The sequence below is a fragment of the Onychomys torridus genome, chromosome 5, assembly GCF_903995425.1.
Source record: "Onychomys torridus chromosome 5, mOncTor1.1, whole genome shotgun sequence".
NCBI classification, from domain to species: domain Eukaryota; kingdom Metazoa; phylum Chordata; class Mammalia; order Rodentia; family Cricetidae; genus Onychomys; species Onychomys torridus.
The window spans coordinates 132,667,746-132,685,292 of NC_050447.1; the positions used below are offsets into that span (position 1 = coordinate 132,667,746).

At 40.1% G+C, this 17,547-nt stretch overlaps 2 protein-coding genes across 11 annotated transcripts in view; one reads left to right on the forward strand and one right to left on the reverse strand.

Moving 5' to 3' along the window:
* The window catches only part of Agtpbp1 (ATP/GTP binding protein 1), a 157,053-nt gene that overhangs the window by 101,490 nt on the left and 38,016 nt on the right, over window positions 1-17,547 (reverse strand). For all 10 annotated transcript variants that reach the window (XR_004944945.1, XM_036186843.1, XM_036186842.1 and 7 more), the window contains 2 exons: window positions 14,969-15,062; window positions 2,709-2,746 (listed from right to left, as the gene is read on the reverse strand). Coding sequence is in view for 9 of the 10 variants with exons in the window: in XM_036186843.1 (XP_036042736.1) it covers window positions 2,709-2,746; window positions 14,969-15,062 (132 nt within the window). In the remaining variant the exon portion in view is untranslated. The remainder of the gene's footprint in view (window positions 1-2,708; window positions 2,747-14,968; window positions 15,063-17,547) is intronic.
* On the forward strand, window positions 13,309-13,771 carry LOC118583833 (40S ribosomal protein S13-like). Its single transcript, XM_036187544.1, has one exon. The coding sequence runs from the start codon at window positions 13,316-13,318 to the stop codon at window positions 13,769-13,771; it is 456 nt and encodes a 151-aa protein (XP_036043437.1). The 5' UTR covers window positions 13,309-13,315.

Below are 17,547 nucleotides of genomic sequence, written 5' to 3' on the forward strand. Positions count from 1 at the left end.
TTCTGGTTACTAAAATCTTAACATAAAAAAAAAACTATAGGTTTTCAGAAATTGGTCAAAATTTTAATGGAATACAACTATAAGAAACCCATAAATTTGAACTGACTTCCTTCCACTTAAGATTACTACCCAAAAGAATACATCTACTACAACGGCATCCATGCAATGCCACTGCAACAACAGAGTCTATGAGCACTGCAAGAGCAGAGAAGTGGGAACCAACCTATCTGTGGTTGCTTAGTTACAAAGTCTAATCTCTTCTTAACCTCAAATTTACCCACTAGGCAACCTTGGCTTATGTTATGGACCCTAAGATGGTACTGACTTTAACTGCCTAGAAGGATCATTAGTTTCTACACATGCTCAAGTACACTAAATCATAACACTAAGATACAGAGTTATTCTCTTTCAGAATTATAACTCTGACATTAGAGAGGTGCTCATCAGAGGAGGTGGTTTTCTTAGAGTATTTTTAAAAGCTCTATTGTAAACTGGATGTGTAATACATGCCTGATATTAGCACCTGGGTGGTGGAAACAGGTTTGCCCGCCTGTGCTACTATAAGACCTTGTCTCAAGACAAGAGAGAAAAATAAAGCCAAACAAAAAAGACCCTCTACTGTTATCTACAATAGCTAGTTTTCTGCGAGGCTGTTGCTATTTATATTATCAGTTCAATTGCTTGCTTTGACCAAAAAAATATTCTTGTATTTTAGGCTAGGGATCTAACTCAGTTGATAGAGTGCTTGCCTATCAGGCACAAAGTCCTGGGGTTCAGCCCCCAGCACCACATAAACTGGGAAAGCTGGTGTACACCTGTAATCTCAGCACTCAGGAAGTGGGGGCAGGAAGACCAGAAGTTCAAAGTTAACCTTTTCTACATCACAAATTCAGGCCAGCCTGGGACAGATCAGACACTGTCTCAAAACCAACAAGAACAACAAAAAAGTATTTAAAGTGAATACACACTTTTGTTTACACCACCTGAAATGCACAAGCCTTTAGTAGCTATGAATAAGACTTAGTTAAAAATTTTATGGTCACGGCAGTATTTACAACTTTGTTTCTGCTGTATCTACAACAGTCTAAATGATACTTAGAGGAAATGTTTATATTTTAAAATGAAATGCCAAACAAGGAATTCATTATCATTCAAATATAAGTGCTGAACTGGCCCTTAAAAAATGATGAAAGATACCTACAATGTGTACCGAGCACAATTAAAACAAATAAATAAAAGGGTTTTATTTATAAACTCAGGGTACAAAACTCGCTGGGAGTCCGTCTGTCCTTCCCTCTCAAAGCACAAAACCTCAAGTTTTCCATTAAGCTGCATCATCTGATGTGCGACCCAGTAAGGGCCCTGGGGTAAACACTCTGGTTATACTCATTACTCCTATACTATACACACTTCCCTTACCACATTTATTTCAGAGAAAAAATTTATCCTCTAATGTAAGTGGCTGCCCCACAATAAGCAAGTATTAATATAAGAGAGGATGCTCCAAAATGCTCTGGTCCACTTCAAACTATGCAGCCTGCTACTAGATACTCTCATGCATTATTAAGTGTTCTATGTTGTGTAGTGTAATTTGAAGAGATATTAAATACAAAGTACTCATCAGATGCTTTGCTTCATCACGAATGACCCTGATCTAGTTTATCACATCACAGATAAAAGTAGTTACCCCACTAAGACTCATCCATTCCATCCCAAGGGTGAAAGTGTAAATGAGAATTCTGATAAACAACAAAAAACGTATTTTTAAACTTAATTTTACTCTTTTTTTTTTTAAGACAGGATCTTACTATGTAGCCATGACTGACCTGAAACTCACTATGTAGATCAAGTTAGCCTTGAACCTGCCATCAATCCCCCTGCCTCTGCCTCCCACCTACTGGGATAACAGGTGCTTGCCACTGTGCCAGCAAGATCACACTTTTAATTAATCATGTTACTATTAAAAATATATAGCCATGAAAACTTAGTACACAAGGTGGCCCCACCCCTGACAATAGTTTCTGACCAATTGCCTGCTATGTACTGAGAAAGGGAGCATATAAAAGCCATCAACAGAAATGTTAAGACTAAATGTCAAGATTAAATTTTAATTAAGCAACTGATCATATGGGAAAATGCTATGAAAATGTTTCAAAGACATGCTGAGCCTGTTGGCGAGAAAACCCTTAACACATGTAGTAGCACTTGCTCTCCAACAGCATCAGAAGACACATCTCCTCCCGTGCTTCAGCTCTGAAGACAGAGTGAGCTCCGTGCAGACAGATTTATCACTGCCATAAATTTATATCATAGCAGTTTTTAAACTGGTATAAACTTGAACTTATAGTAAAAACAAAATTTCTAATAAAAGTCACTGTGTTAATTTATGTTATATGAAGCTGATATGCATTATAATGATATGCTTATTGAGCTAGAGTTTATTCCATCCGTTTGGATAATTTATTCAAGCATATCATTTTCATATTTCTAACAGTGACATAAGCATAAAGCCTTGCCATTAAAAGAAAATAAGTAAATGTCAATATAAGCATCACTTTTCTGAGAAATGAATCTAATATGATATCTATAACTTTGACTACAAGAAACTAGTTTAACTCTATACACTAAATCTAATTTCTAGCTTCTTGAACATAGATATATATTTAGAGTATTTTATTTACTATTATTTCTAGTATTTAAAAACTTACTTGATTTTAGCAATGCAGCAAGAGTGTCTAAAGCAACCCTGTCAACACAACAAGAAAACACAAACAACAACAAAACTAGTGAAATGAATCTACAATAAATGCATGCAATCTTGTCAAATATTATCTTGTCTATTATCCATTCCAAAATGCATTTCCTCTTGCAACAGCACTGATTATTTGCTGTTTCACTTGTGTGCATCCCTTCCCTCAGTTCAAAATTAGATAACAAGATTAAAATACTCAAAGTACTTGTAAAATTTTAATAGGATTAACATTGTCTACGTCTTTATGTCAGAAATTAGATAAATGAAAACAATTACAGTATCTGCATTTGACCTTTTGAGAGAACACAAGCAGCGAAAGGGAAGATTCAGGGGCCCTGGTTACAAAAGAATTAAATAACAAGAAGTTGTAATGGTCTAATACAGACCTACAGAGTCTACAGGCATCTCTAACTTTCTTACATAACAGTTTTTCAGTGCCATGTGCTAGAATCCTTAGACATAAGGGATAACTGTAAACTGCAAGTTAGAAGCAAACCTAATTATTACCCCTTCACAGGACATGGAAAGTGCCCTAAAAGTTGAAGGTACATACATTTTCTTGAACATACTCAGTTACACATAGTGATATCAGCTGCCAATAATCAGCCATAAAGACACATTACCTACCACTGCAGGGAGCCTGTAAATCAAATGGTTTATAAAAAGTGGATTACTAAGGGGGAAATGTCCCTCAGTTTCAACTCCAAAAATATAAGCCTACATAGTATAATATCTCCTTGTAAGATGTTAACAACTAAAATTTTCACTAAAAATATGTGTATATCAAGATTAAGCATTTCACTCACCATTAAGCATTTGTTGAATGCCTACTACACACTCCTTCATGGATAGAAATTAAACATGCATCACTTCAACAGATTTTATAATCTATATTACATAATAGAATGTACACACCTATGAAAAAATATGTAAGAAATTAAAACTCCAGTGATGAAGTGGCAGGTCCATGTGTTGTGGTAAAGGAAAGGCAGTGACCAGATGAAGAAGATGCACAGAGTGTAAGCAATCAGAAGTTCTGCAATGGATGAATACTGACTCACAGTTACACCTAGAAACAATCATTCACAACTACACCAGAAATGGATGGTTCACAGATATGGAAGCTATAGAATCTAAACTAAACTACAGTATGCTTAAAACCACATAAAAAAATTCTGTAAGGAAAATAACATAAGCCATTTGTTGATAAAAGGAATTACAAAATCAGAAAGGTGCCCCTTTAAAGAAATCAACAAGGACTACTAGTCAGCTGTGTGGCCACTGCAATGCTCCCAAAGGCAGGCAGGGACATACAGGGTGGGTAGGCAGCAAAAGCAGTCAACTAGAAAGTACTTTCTGTTTGGGCAAAGGCCCCTGAGCACATCACATACTCAGGTACAGAGCACCTAGCATGGGGAGGTGCCGCTGCTGCTGGGCACCTACAGTTAAATCACAAGGTTAGGCTCTCCTTTGGGATACCAAGGTTGCTGGGACCATTCAGTGGGATCTGCATGTCACTCATCTGCAGTCTTGCTGTGGTGGACAAGTCTAAGACAAGTCTATCTGGAAGACAGAACAGAGACACATCTTGGAACTAAAGAAGACTGTCTGCTGCTGTGCAGGCAATGCCTAAAAGCAAGTCATGTATTAATGAAGCCCATACATAGAGCCTGTCTGCTAGAAAGGGTTCTAATCTGATGTGTTGGGGCTAGATGTCAGTGATTCTTATAGGAGATTATACAGAGGTTCACCCACCAGCACCATCTTACCCTCAAAAACAGAGGATACACTGCAGTCCTCTTTCTAGAATGGAGAAATACAAGGAGATTCTGTAAGAAGACCCCAGGGCTTAAAAACATGATGGTCTGCAAGCCTGGCAGCCTCCTGGAATGCTGGAAATTCCCACTCTGTGAAGTTGCGTTATATAGTCACATTATATAGAGTATAACTACAGTAACATGAACTAAAACATGTTTGTTCTCACAGTTCATGTGTTCTTATAACCTTAAAAGTAACCAAAGCAATCTGTGAACCTGTAGACATAAACACTCAAAACTCTGTCTAAAAGGATGAAGCACACCTGCATGTATCAATTGTTCTCAAGCTGTACACTTCCTGAGGACGGACAGTATGCTGTCAGACATGTGTGTCATACCACAGGGTGAAATCAAAGAGAACTAGTAACTCTGTCCCTCTGTGGCACCTCGTCTAACTCTTATGTTATAAATCCCTCTACTACACAGTGGTAATACTGCTGGAGGGTACAGATCCGTGGTAGAGCACCTGACCTTCACATACAAGGCCCTGGGTTCAATCCCTGGTAGCAGGGGGGAAAAGTGAAACAAAACATATATTCCTTTGAGCATTTAACAATAAAAGCTCCAAGACCCATTTAATGAGATGCATCTTTTACGTGAAGGAGTAGATGCCACTGTGCATTTCTTGCATTTTCTTCTTTTTTTTGGGGGGGGGGAGAAGAGGGGTTCAAGACAGGGTTTTCTCTTTGTAGTTTTGTGCCTGTCCTGGATCTCACTCTGTAGTCCAGGCTGGCCTTGAACTCACAGAGATTCACCTGGCACTGCCTCCCAAGTGCTGGGATTAAAGGCATGCACCACCACCGACCGGCTTTCTTGCGTTTTCAATATAACATTCTCTCTATCAAACTTTTTACTACAGATACTATCATGACCACTTAAAATACCAACCTCAGATACAAGTGCACAGAGAGAAGTCATTTCAAATGAAAGACATTTCAAGGAACAAGGCAAAATGAAGACAGCTGACTACATGCTGACAAAAGACCAGAATTTGCACCAAACATGAACACATGCAATGAACTTAAGATGAACTGCATTCCACATGTCTAACCTCAGCATCTAACCTTATTCAGGAAACAGGGTCAGTGAAGACATAATCAGTTAAGATGAAGTCATGCTGCAGGTAGGTGGGCTCTTACGACAGCTTGACTGCTGTCCTCCATGTAAGATAAGCACACATGGAGAACACCATCTACTGAGGATGAAAGCAGAAGACACAAAGCTACAACTGCCAAGGACTGCTGAAAACTTGTCAACAAACCATCAAAACTAGTTAGAAGGCAGGAGGAAAGCTCTCGCCAAGGTTTCAGAAGAGAACATCCTGCTGAGAAACCGAGATGGTACTTCCAGGCTCTTGAACTGTGAGACAGTAAATGCCTGTCATTCCAGCCACCAATTCAGCCTGGGAAACTAACATAGTGCAATGAACACAACTACTTATTGACTTCCATTCTCTCATATTTAGCTAACTCTTTGAGACTGGGGGGGGGGGGTGTGCATGTGTGTGCATGTATATGCATGTGTCTTCAGAGGCCAGAAAAGGGAAGCAGATTCCCTGAAGCTGGAGTTACAGGCAGTTGTGAACCTCTGGACATGGGTGCTGGGAATTAGACCTGAACCTCTTCAAAAGCAGGGAGCGCATGCTAGCCACTAAGCCATCTCTGCAACCCCTCTAGCTAACTCTTCGTGCAAAACTAAAATTCTTGAGAAAGTCTTCCCCGCAACTGGCAGCTGTTTACAACATGCTTGAACCACGTAAAAGTGCTTCTGAAAGTTTTTAGTCTAAAACTAACAATTTTTGTTGATGATTATTCTTCATGTTGGAAAGCTGAACCAGGAACACAGTTCTCTCCAACACCAGTGGTACTGAGCTGACTCCACAGCTGCATTAAAGAAATTATCAACTCCAATCATCTTGAAAACATTATATATTATTATAATATATAATAATGTAACTTATACCTTACTATAAAGTTCAGCATAAAACTCTGAAACTCTATGACACTGATAGCCAGTATTAATTTCTAAAAAGAATCCTAACTACTAAATTTACATGATAATATGAATTTATGAAAGTTACAAAAATTCTTAAATATTTTAAATGAATGATTCATACTGGGTTAACTGATTAGTTTCTTACTTTCAAAATATTTATACTTTCTCCTAGAGTTTTCCAGTTTTATATTTTCCACCCAGAAGAATAAAACAAGGACACAAAGGGTAGCCCACAAGCAATGAGGAAAAAACAGTTTGTTTAGATACTGATGGAGTTAGCACAATGACCTTCAACATGAGGTGGGCCCTAAATCAACCTGACTGCTCTCCTTGTAGGAGGGAAGACAAATCCACAAGGACACTGGAGAACATAGCTATCACTTTCTGGATTGCCTGCCTTCTGGACTAACAGTTTAAACATAAAACCAGAAAAGGGGAAAAAAAAAATCCTAAAGGGAAGCTTCAGGCTGCAGACATCAGTTTCCTCTGACCCCTTCCCCTTTTAAATAGGGTATTACTTAAGAAGGAAGAATAATAGAAAGTTCAGATGCTGTTGTTAACTAGGGTAGAAAAGGTCAGATTTCTAAAAAAAAAAAAAAAAAAGACAATAAGGACATTAATGTTTGGCTATTGGATGGTTTAAAATAAATATAAACTTTTTTAGAAGTTCTTTTAAAAATACAAGCAGATCCCTCCTGTTCCCATCCCTGCATATCCCCTACTCCCCATCCCCAGTTTACCCAGGAGATCTCTTCTATTTCTGCTTCCCAGGGAGATCCATGTATCCTTCTTTGGGCCTCCTTGTTATTTAGCTTCTCTGGGGCTGAGGATTGTAGCATGGTTATCCTTTACAATTCACATCCACTTACGAGTGAGTACATACCATGTTTGTCTTTCTGGGTCTGGATTACCTCACTCAGGATGATTTTTTCTAGTTCCATCCATTTGCCTGAAAATTTCATGATGTCATTGTTTTTTACTACCGAGTAATACTCTATTATGTAAATGTACCACATTTTCTTTATCTGTTCTTTAGTTGAGAGGCATCTAGGTTGTTTCCAGGTTCTGGCTATTACAAATAACACAGCTATGAATATAGTTGAGCAAATGTCCTTGTGGTATTGTGAGTAAGCATACTTTGGGTATATGCCCAAGACTGGTATAGCTAGCTGGGTCTTGAGATAGACTGATTCCCAATTTTCTGAGAAACTGCCATACTGATTTCCAAAGTGGCTGTACAAGTTTACATTCCCACCAGCAGTGGAGGAGTGTTCTTGCTCCACATCCTCTCTAACATAAGCTGTCATCAGTGTTTTTGATCTTAGCCATTCTGACAGGTGTAAGATGGAATCTCAGAGTTGTTTTGATTTGCATTTCCCTAATGGCTAAGGATATTGAACAATTCTCTAAGTGTATCTTGGCCATCTGAGATTCCTCTATTGAGAATTCTCTGTTTAGCTCTGTAACCCATTTTTAAATTGGATTATTTGGTATTGTGATGTCTAGTTTCTTGAGATCTTTATATATTTGGAGATCAGCCCTCTGTCAGATGTAGGATTGGTGAAGATCTTTGCCCATTCTGTAGGCTGCTGTTTGCTTATAGACAGTGTCCAATGCCTTACAGAAGCTTTTCAGTTTCAAGAGGTCCCATTTATTAATTGTTGTTCTCAGTGTCTGTGCTACTGGTGTTATATTCAGGAAGTTGTCTCCTGTGCTAATTCATTCAAGTACTTCCCACTTTCTCTTCTATCAGGTTCAGTGTAACTGGATTTATGTTGAGGTCTTTGATCCACTTGGACTTAAGTTTTGTGCTGGGTGAAAGATACAGATCTATTTGCATTTTTCTATATGCCAGCATCTAGTTATGCCATAACCATTTGTTGAAGACACTTTCTTTTTTCCATTGTATAATTTTGGTTACCTTGTCAAAAATCAAGTGCTCATAGGTGTGTGGATTTACATCAGGGTCTTCTATTTGATTCCACTGATCTATCTGTCTGTTTTTATACCAATACCAAGCTGTTTTTACTAATATAGCTCTATAGTAGAGCTTGAAGTCAGGGATGGTGATACCTACAAGAGTTCCTTTATTATACAGGATTATTTTAACTATCCTGGGTTTTTTGTTTTTCCATATGAAGTTGAGTATTGTTCTTTTGAGGTCTGTGAAGAATTGTGTTGGAATTTTAATAGGGATCATATTGAATCTGTAGATTGCTTTTGGTAAGATTGCCATTTTTACTATGTTAATCCTACCAATCCATGAGCATGGGAGATCTTTCCATTTTTTGATATCTTCTCCAATTTTGTTCTTTAAAGACTTAAAGTTCCTGTCACACAGTTCTTTCACTTGTTTGGTTAAAGATTGGGTTGAGTGGGTTAGAGGCAGGATGGAAGGAGAGAGTAATGAAAGTGATATCTTGATTGGGGGCAATGACTGGGGGGGGGGGGGGTTAGGGAGAAACACTGTTGCAAGGGAAATTCCCTGGAATCCACAAGGATGACCTAGATAAGACTAGTGTAGAGTGTTCCTGAACTGGCCTTCTCCTGTAATCAGACTGGTGACTACCCTAACTGTCTTCAGAGAGTCTTTATCCAGTAACTGATGGAAGCAGATGCAGAGATCCACAGCCAAACACTGGGGTTCAAGGTCATGACAGGGTTGAGGGGGTGGTGGCACAGACACAGCTGACTTGAGCTCATGGGAGCTCAGACGCTGGACCAACAGCTAAGGATCTTGCATGGGTGTGTGTGACAGTTGTGTGGCTTGGTCTGTTTGTGGGGCTCCTAGCAGTGGGATCACGACCTGTCTCTGGTGCATGAGCTGGCTCTTTGGAATCTATTCCCCATGCTGGGTTGCCTTGCCCAGCTTTGATGCAGGGGGAGGAGCTTGATCCTGCCTCAACTTGATGTGCCATGCTTTGTTGACTTCCAGGGGAGGCCTGCCCTTTTCTGAACACAGACAGAGGAGGAATGGATGGGGGGGGGGGGGTGTAGATAGGAGTAGGGGGAAGGGAACAGGAGGAGAGGAGGGAGGGGAAACTGCACTCTGTGGTGGATATTGTGTTCCCTGAAATATTGTGTGTTCCCCGAAATAAACATATCTGGGGTCAGAGAACAGACAGCCACTAGAACAGAGCCAGAAATGGTGGCTAGAAAATGGGAAGAGTAAACCATAACAGAAGTTGGGCAGTGGTGGTATAATCCCAGCACTTGGGAGGCAGAACTAGGCAGGTCTCTGAGTTCAAGGCCACTTTAGAAACAGCTAAGCATGGTGACCCACGCCTTTAATCCCAGGGAGTGGGGGCAGAAAGAAAAAGGCGTGAGGACCAGGAATTAAGGGAGAAAAAAGCATGTAGTGAGTAAAGCATTCGGCTGGTTAAGCATTCAGGCTTTTGAGCACAGTTCAGCTGAGAGCCATTGGGATGAGGATTCAGAAGCTTCCAGCCTGAGGAAACAAGACCAGCTGAGGAACTGGTAAGGTGAGAAAACTGTGGCTTGTTCTGTGTCTCTGATCTTCCAGCAATCACCCCAATAACTGCCCTCAGGTTTGAGTTTTATTAATAAGAACTTTTAAGATTCCTACTACAGCACTCAGTATGGAAAATAAATGAAAAAAAAAGGCACAGCCAGATGGATTACCAGGTAAAGGCACTCACTGATAAGCCCAGTTACCTGAGTTAAAATCCCAGAACCCACACTGTGGAAGCAGAGGCCTATTCCTACAAGTTGTTCCCTGACCACACACACACACACACAAATAAATAAATAAACAAACAAATAAACAAAAAATAAATGGAAAAAATTTAAAGAAAATAAAAAGGCAAGCAGAGGGCAAGGGAGAGGCCTCAGTACCTCAAAGCACAGGCAGTATAAGCCTAACCCTCAACTTCACTCCTGGAACACACACAAAACCTCTACCAGTGGTGTGCATCGTAACTTCAGCTCTCCTACAGCACAAAGGGGGGTGAAGACTGGAGAATTGGCCAGAGGCTTGCTGGCAAGCTAGCCAAGAGGACAGCAGCAAGATCAACAAGAAAGGCCATGCCTCAACAAGGCGGGAGGCAAGGACCAGCTCCCCAGAGTTGTCTTCTGAACACCACAGCATGCCATAGCAGCAACACATGTATATACAGATACACAGACACACACACATACACATATACACTAATTGAAATAACACAGGGAAAAAGGAGTAACAGGATAATTTAGATAACTACACTCCTTTCTCAGAAGTTTTAGGCCTATTAGTCTATGATGGAAACATCTGGAAATACCCTGTGTTCCACTGTAACACCACATTTCATTGGTTGACTTGTGGCGCTGTACTCTGAACCCAGGACTGGCTGGGCAGTCCCTCTAGTACCACTGCCCTACATGTCAACTCAAATATAATTTTGAAGTGTTCTGTTTCTCCTATGAACATTTTATATTTAACGGGGTAACATGGACACAACAGAATCATGTAGCTATTACATAGGAAGGTCATGGTCCTTATACTAAAGTACACCAAAGATAAATCATGAACTTTACATATTAAAGGAGAAATGACATATAAATAAAAAACAGGTCTTAGAATACAGCTCACAAGTACAACACTTGCCTACTATATACAAAGCCATGGGTTCAATCTCCAGAACCATTAAAAAAAAAAGAGTGCTGTGTGTATACATCATACACTTTAGTATATTCTAGAGCTCATCCACACCCAAGTTCCCACATTGCTAAACTAAACAAAATATTATATTCAGACACATTTGTGATCCTAGGTCTCATCTCATTAAATCCTTGTAATTTATAATGAAGACAATAACTATCTCTATACCCAGAAAAGAGAAGAATGACAGGGTAAGTAACTAACTCTGGACTGTGGAGCCAGTGAGTGGTTGGGCGAAATTCACCTCCAGGCTCATCTGCCTCCACAGCCCACTGCACTACACTTACTATGTTAAGTGGATTTCCCCAGCTATGACACAAACATTTTATTTTGTTACATTTTACCAGTTACGTTAGGACTGTACATGATATTTACATAATGCAGGGCCACCAAATACTAAATACTAATAATTACACGTACAAGTAATCTCCCCAAATATTCTGGCCTATTTATTTATTTATTTCCTTAGACAGAGGCTTTCCCAATGTCCCAGGCTAGCCTCCAACTAGCTATCTTCCTGTCGTGAGTCTCCCACATGCTAAAACAGGTGCCCACCACCACTTTCCATCACTTTGACCTTTATTAAGAAAACAACAAAAAGAAAAGGTCCAAATACTCTGCACCCTCTTTGTTGAAAAATAAAATCTGAAGGTTGGAGTGATGGATCAGCAGTTAAGAGTAGATACTGGTATTACAGAGGACCAGAGTTTGGTTCCCAGCTTACAACTACCCGTAACTCCAGCTCCATGTGGATCGCCTCTGGCCTCCAACAGTACCTGCATGCATGCACATATACGTATAATTAAAAATAATATAATAAAATATTATAAGAATAAAGCTCAAATACTTCATGTTGACATGTTCATCTTTACAAATTTTTCGTAGCTAAAACTTTAAGAAGATGTGTTCTTAAATATTTATTTTTATTATTTTTAATTATGTGCATGGAGTAGTATGGGCAGTTTAATACAGTGCCTACAGAGGCTAAAAGATGGCATTGGATTCTCTGGAGCTAGAGTTACAGAAGGTGCTGAGCTGGCCAACATGGGTGCTGGGAACCAAACTCAGGACCTCTTCAAGAGCAAGTCACATGAGCTAGAGAGATGGCTCAGGGTTTAAGAGCACTGGCTGTTCTTACAGAGGTCCTGAGTTCAATTCCCAGCAACCAAATGGTGGCTCACAACCATCTGTAATGAGATCTGGTGCCCTCTTCTGAACTGCAGGCATACATGCAGACAGAATACCATATACATAAAAAATAGATAAATCTTAAATAAAAAAAAAAAAAGGAGCAAGCCACACTCACTCTTAATCTCAAGCTGAGCTACCTCTCCAACCCCAATGGTCACTAAATTTTTAATTGTTTTATATATAAGTATGTGTATCTATGTGACTATATGCTCTATGTGTGCAGTGCAGATATGCACAGAAGCCAGAGGAGGGGTCAGAGTCTCTGAAGACTGGCATGGGTGCTGGGAACCAAACGCAAGTCTTCCAGAAGAACAGGGGCAGTGAGCTCTCTCTTGCACTAGCAGTCTTCACTTTACAGTGCCCAATCAGATAACAGGTTCAGGTAGGAAGAATGGACACTGCAGCATGAAACAGCAATGGAAGGAATATTCTGACATCCAATCGTAAAAAGTAAATGTAGGCAAGCTGTAAGTACACATAAAAGACATACCTGTAGCCAAGGCCTATACATACAGTCACCCAATCCAGAACGTGACATATTTTAAACATTACACAGACCCTTCAATAAACACAATAGAACAATGGGCTGTTTGTTGTTTTTAAAGAACTATGAGGGCCAGGCGGTGGTGGCACATGCCTTTAATACAAGTACTTGGGAGGGAGACGTAGGAGGATCTCTGTATTCAAGGCCAGCATGGTCAACCAAGTGAGCTCCAGGACAGCAAGGGCTACAAAGAGAAACCCTGTCTTGAAAAAAAAAAAAAAAACAAGAAAAAATATTAATAATACCTATTATTATGAGATACAACCAACAAAAAAAATTTATTTGAATGGTGATACTAATTAATAAGTCAAGTATTAAGAAGGTATTTTTTCAGTCTTTGCTGCCAGACCTCCGCCATCATGGGTCCCATGCACGCTCCCGGGAAGGGCCTGTCCCAGTCGGCGCTGCCCTACCGCCATAGTGTCCCCACGTGGCTGAAGCTGACGTCTGACGACGTGAAGGAACAAATTTACAAACTGGCCAAGAAAGGCCTGACTCCCTCCCAAATAGGTGTGATCCTGAGGGATTCGCATGGTGTGGCACAGGTCCGTTTTGTGACTGGTAACAAAATCCTGAGAATCCTTAAGTCAAAAGGCCTTGCCCCTGACCTCCCTGAGGATCTGTACCATTTGATAAAGAAAGCGGTGGCTGTCCGAAAACATCTTGAGCGGAACAGAAAGGATAAGGATGCTAAATTCCGCCTGATTCTGATAGAGAGCAGAATTCACCGGCTGGCTCGTTACTATAAGACTAAGTGGGTCATCCACAGCCTCTGCTCTAGTGGCATAAATTCTCTCAAGTATACACAGCAATAAAATCACTTTGAATAAAAAAAAAAAAAAGGTATTTTTCAGCAGTCAGAAACAAGAAATGAAATTAAGAACCACTATTAATATTGCTGGGCACAAAAATGAACCTGTGGCAATAGAAGTTTCTACCTGACAGTAATCAAACTAAAGAATCTATAGATCAAATGCAATGGCAGATATAATATATGGACAGTGAGAAGGATAAAATAACAATGGCATAATGCTGGCCATTGCTGAGCTTGGAAGTTCATGGAACTACTATACTTCTCTGGGAAGTTGCAAACTCCTTTAAGATTCTGGGAAACAATGTGTGTAACTTGCTTATTTCTCATCTAAACAAATCCATGCAAAACTGTGACTCTACAACAACCCAAGACCATGGAGATTATTTTCTAGTAAGGCATTATCCTGTTGGTACCTCTGTGGCAGCAACACTTTTTCCACCCTTATTTAACAGAGGTATATGTTATTTGGAGAAATAATCACACCATAGGGAGTACCTATGGCTTACTCAACAGTCTCCACTAGAACATGCAAACAGCACTGTGGCAGTGCAGTAATGACAGGACAAGGATGACACATGGGAACTCATGAGGTGGGACACAGTGTGAGCCTTGCTGTGTGAGTTTTAAAAACCCCTCAATACGACTACACTAAGCATAAGCCCTAACACAGAGTGCTTCATTTCTGATGTTAGAGGATCTATAAATTAATGGAAACACATACACACAATAAAACATATACTCATACACCCATACATAACCCAAGAGAAGAGAAGATAAAAAGAATAACACAATTTGGGCAAAATAGAAATGTACAATTTAAGACATGTCAGGTAACCTTGTGAAGGAGGGTAAACAGTCTTAAAAGTTAGCAAGTCAGGTGAGGACTACAGTAGGCACTCAACAAAGTCTCAGTGAATGACACTCTGTAAATGGCCTATTTCTTCTCACAGTGTCTAGAAGCACATCAAAACTGTCATATCTAAAAGCATATCCTTAGCAAACTGAAAGTTTCTAATTTAAAGATTAAGCTTTTAATTAAGAACATCTTCGCCATTATAAAAAAAAAAAAAAAAACCAACTACTTAAGAACTAGAGACTCCAAATACAACTGCCTTCAACTGCTTATGTATGTATCAAGACAACAACACTCAGAATGACTAAGGACATAACTTCTACTCACATCAAAACATTTACTCACTTCATAAGACTTGAATTCTTCTTACTGAATGGCCCAATGATTTTAAACATCAGCTCCACAACTCCATTTTTACCTAAAGATACTGAGTTCACAGCTGAGAAACAAGAAAAAGATACAAAGTGATTTGAGCCTTAGTGATAAATGCAAAAACATTCCAAAGTATTTAGTCAATATGAATGCAAGCTGTCCAGTACACTGTGAAGGTCTGCTGTAGGGTTTGAGGGGATTGGTTGGTATTTTGCTTTATTTTTATGGGAAGCTGGAAGCAAGCAACATTCTGAAAAGAGTTATTATGAGATGACACCAGGAAGTGAGTGTGGGGAATAGGAGACAAGTATTGGCTGTGCTCTGAGAAAACGGAGCATAGCAGGAATGGCAGAGACTATAAATCATGATGACGTCACTGTCCAGATGCAAGAAGAGTTGTAGGCTGTTTATTCCACTGGGCATCCCCACTTCAGAGTGAGACGGAGAGGGACTTCTGGGAAAAATGATGCCTGATCCCACTCAATGTGAACAGGAGTTAGTGCTAAAAGGAGCAAGGTGGTGTTAAGAAGGTGGACGTTTCTGTAACAGCTCAGCAGATAGGTACAGCATGGACAATGTCAGAATGACAATCGCAGGTATGAACAGTCACATGTGACACAGTGCCTGCAAATGGGATGGTGAGAAAAGACACACAAGGGCCTTCTTGTTAAGACCTCAGCTGCAGGAACTGCCCAAGTAGAAACAAGTTAGATGTGCGGAGTCCCACCTAGTGAGATACACCCAGGATCTTTATTAAAGCAACCTCTGAGTATACAACAAAGACAGTTTTGGTATGCTACAGATAATGGGCAGTGAGAAAACTGTGCCAGTATTTTAAATTCTGAACAAATGTTACTTTAAAGAAATTACACATAAATTGGGTGTGGCAGTTGGCTGCCTTTAATCCCAGCACTCAGGAAACAGAGGCAGGTAGATCTCTCTAAGTTTGAAGTCAGACTGGTCTACACAGTGAGTTCTAGGACAGTAAGGACTACATAGGAGACCCTGTCTCTCTCTCTCCTCTCTCTCTCTCTCTCTCTCTCTCTCTCTCTCTCTCTCTCTCTCTCTCTCTCTCTCTCTCACACACACACACACACACACACACACACACACACACACACACACACACACACACACACACAATTACACATGAACCATTTGTTAGCCTCCTAGTAGAAGGACTAACGGCAGCTCCTCTGTCCCATGGGAACTCCAGTCCCGCTTACAGCCTGGCTCAGCCTTCCTGTCCTATTTTACCATCTACTTCTCTCAGTTGGCTGCTGTACTTAAAATTACTTCATTTTTAATTCAAATCAAGTTTTAATTCTTCAATCAATTTTCCTCTTTCCTAATTAATGTGTTTTTTGCTTTTTGTTTGCTTTTGGTTTTTCAACACAGGGTTTGGTTTCTCTGTGTAGCCCTAGCTGTCCTGGAACTTGCTCTATAGACTAAAATGGCCTTGAACTCAAGAGATTCACCTGCCTCTGCCTCCCAACTGCTGGGATCTAAATCAAGTTTTTCTGTTGACCCTTTCCTAACTCATCCCTCAATTTTACTATTTATGTCTATCCTTAACTTTGTTGATTAACTATCAAATTCTTTGCTTATGTTCTTCTTCATCATATAAGTGTTCATTTTTTTCTGAGCATGCCCTCAACTAAATTGTCAGCATGCACAATGTGTGTACACACATACTTTGTGTTGCATCAATATCTTTTCATGATATACAAATGGTGTATAATTCATTTCATGTGTGTGTGTGTGTGTGTGTGTGTGTGAGTGTGTGTGTGTGTGTGTGTGTGTGTGTGTGTGTGTGTGTACCTGAGTGTATATACGGAGGCCAGAAGTCAATGTCATCTTTCTCTATTGTTCTACAGTTTTGAGATGGGTCTCTCATTGTATCTGGAGTTCAGTGATTCATTCACACAGGCTGGCCAGCAAGCTCGAGAGTGCCCCTCTCACCTCCTCCCCTGTGCTAGAGTTACAGGCAAGGGACACTAGGGGTCAGAGCTCAGGTCCTTATGCCTGTACAACAAGCCCTTTACTAACTGAGTCATCTTCCTATGGTTTATGCACTAACTGAGATTTCATAGTCAGAAAACATAGGAAATGTTTACCTCATAGGTTTGAGACCTAATATATCAAGGAGAGTATGTGGGGGAGGTGATTGGAAGTCATCTCTCTAACTTCCTCAGAGGTCCCAGCACTGTTCTTTAGCTATTGAGGACTAAGTCAATGCTGATGGGAAGACCATGTGTCTTCCTTCTCCTCTTTCATCTGTGAACATCTAGAGTATCTTATATTTGTTTCCTGTTGCTGTGATCAAAATACCCTGACAACTTTTGGGGAAAAGGTTTTATTTAGCTCATGAATCCAGGAAACAGTCCATCCCAGCAGGGCATCAAGGCAGCAAAAGCCTGCAGTAACTGGTCATATAAACCATAGTCAGGAGTGGAGAGTCATGGACACACACATGCATGCTCTCATCTCCCTTCTCCACTCTACACAGTCTAGAACCTCTGCCTAGAGAACAGAACCACTCACAAGGGGAA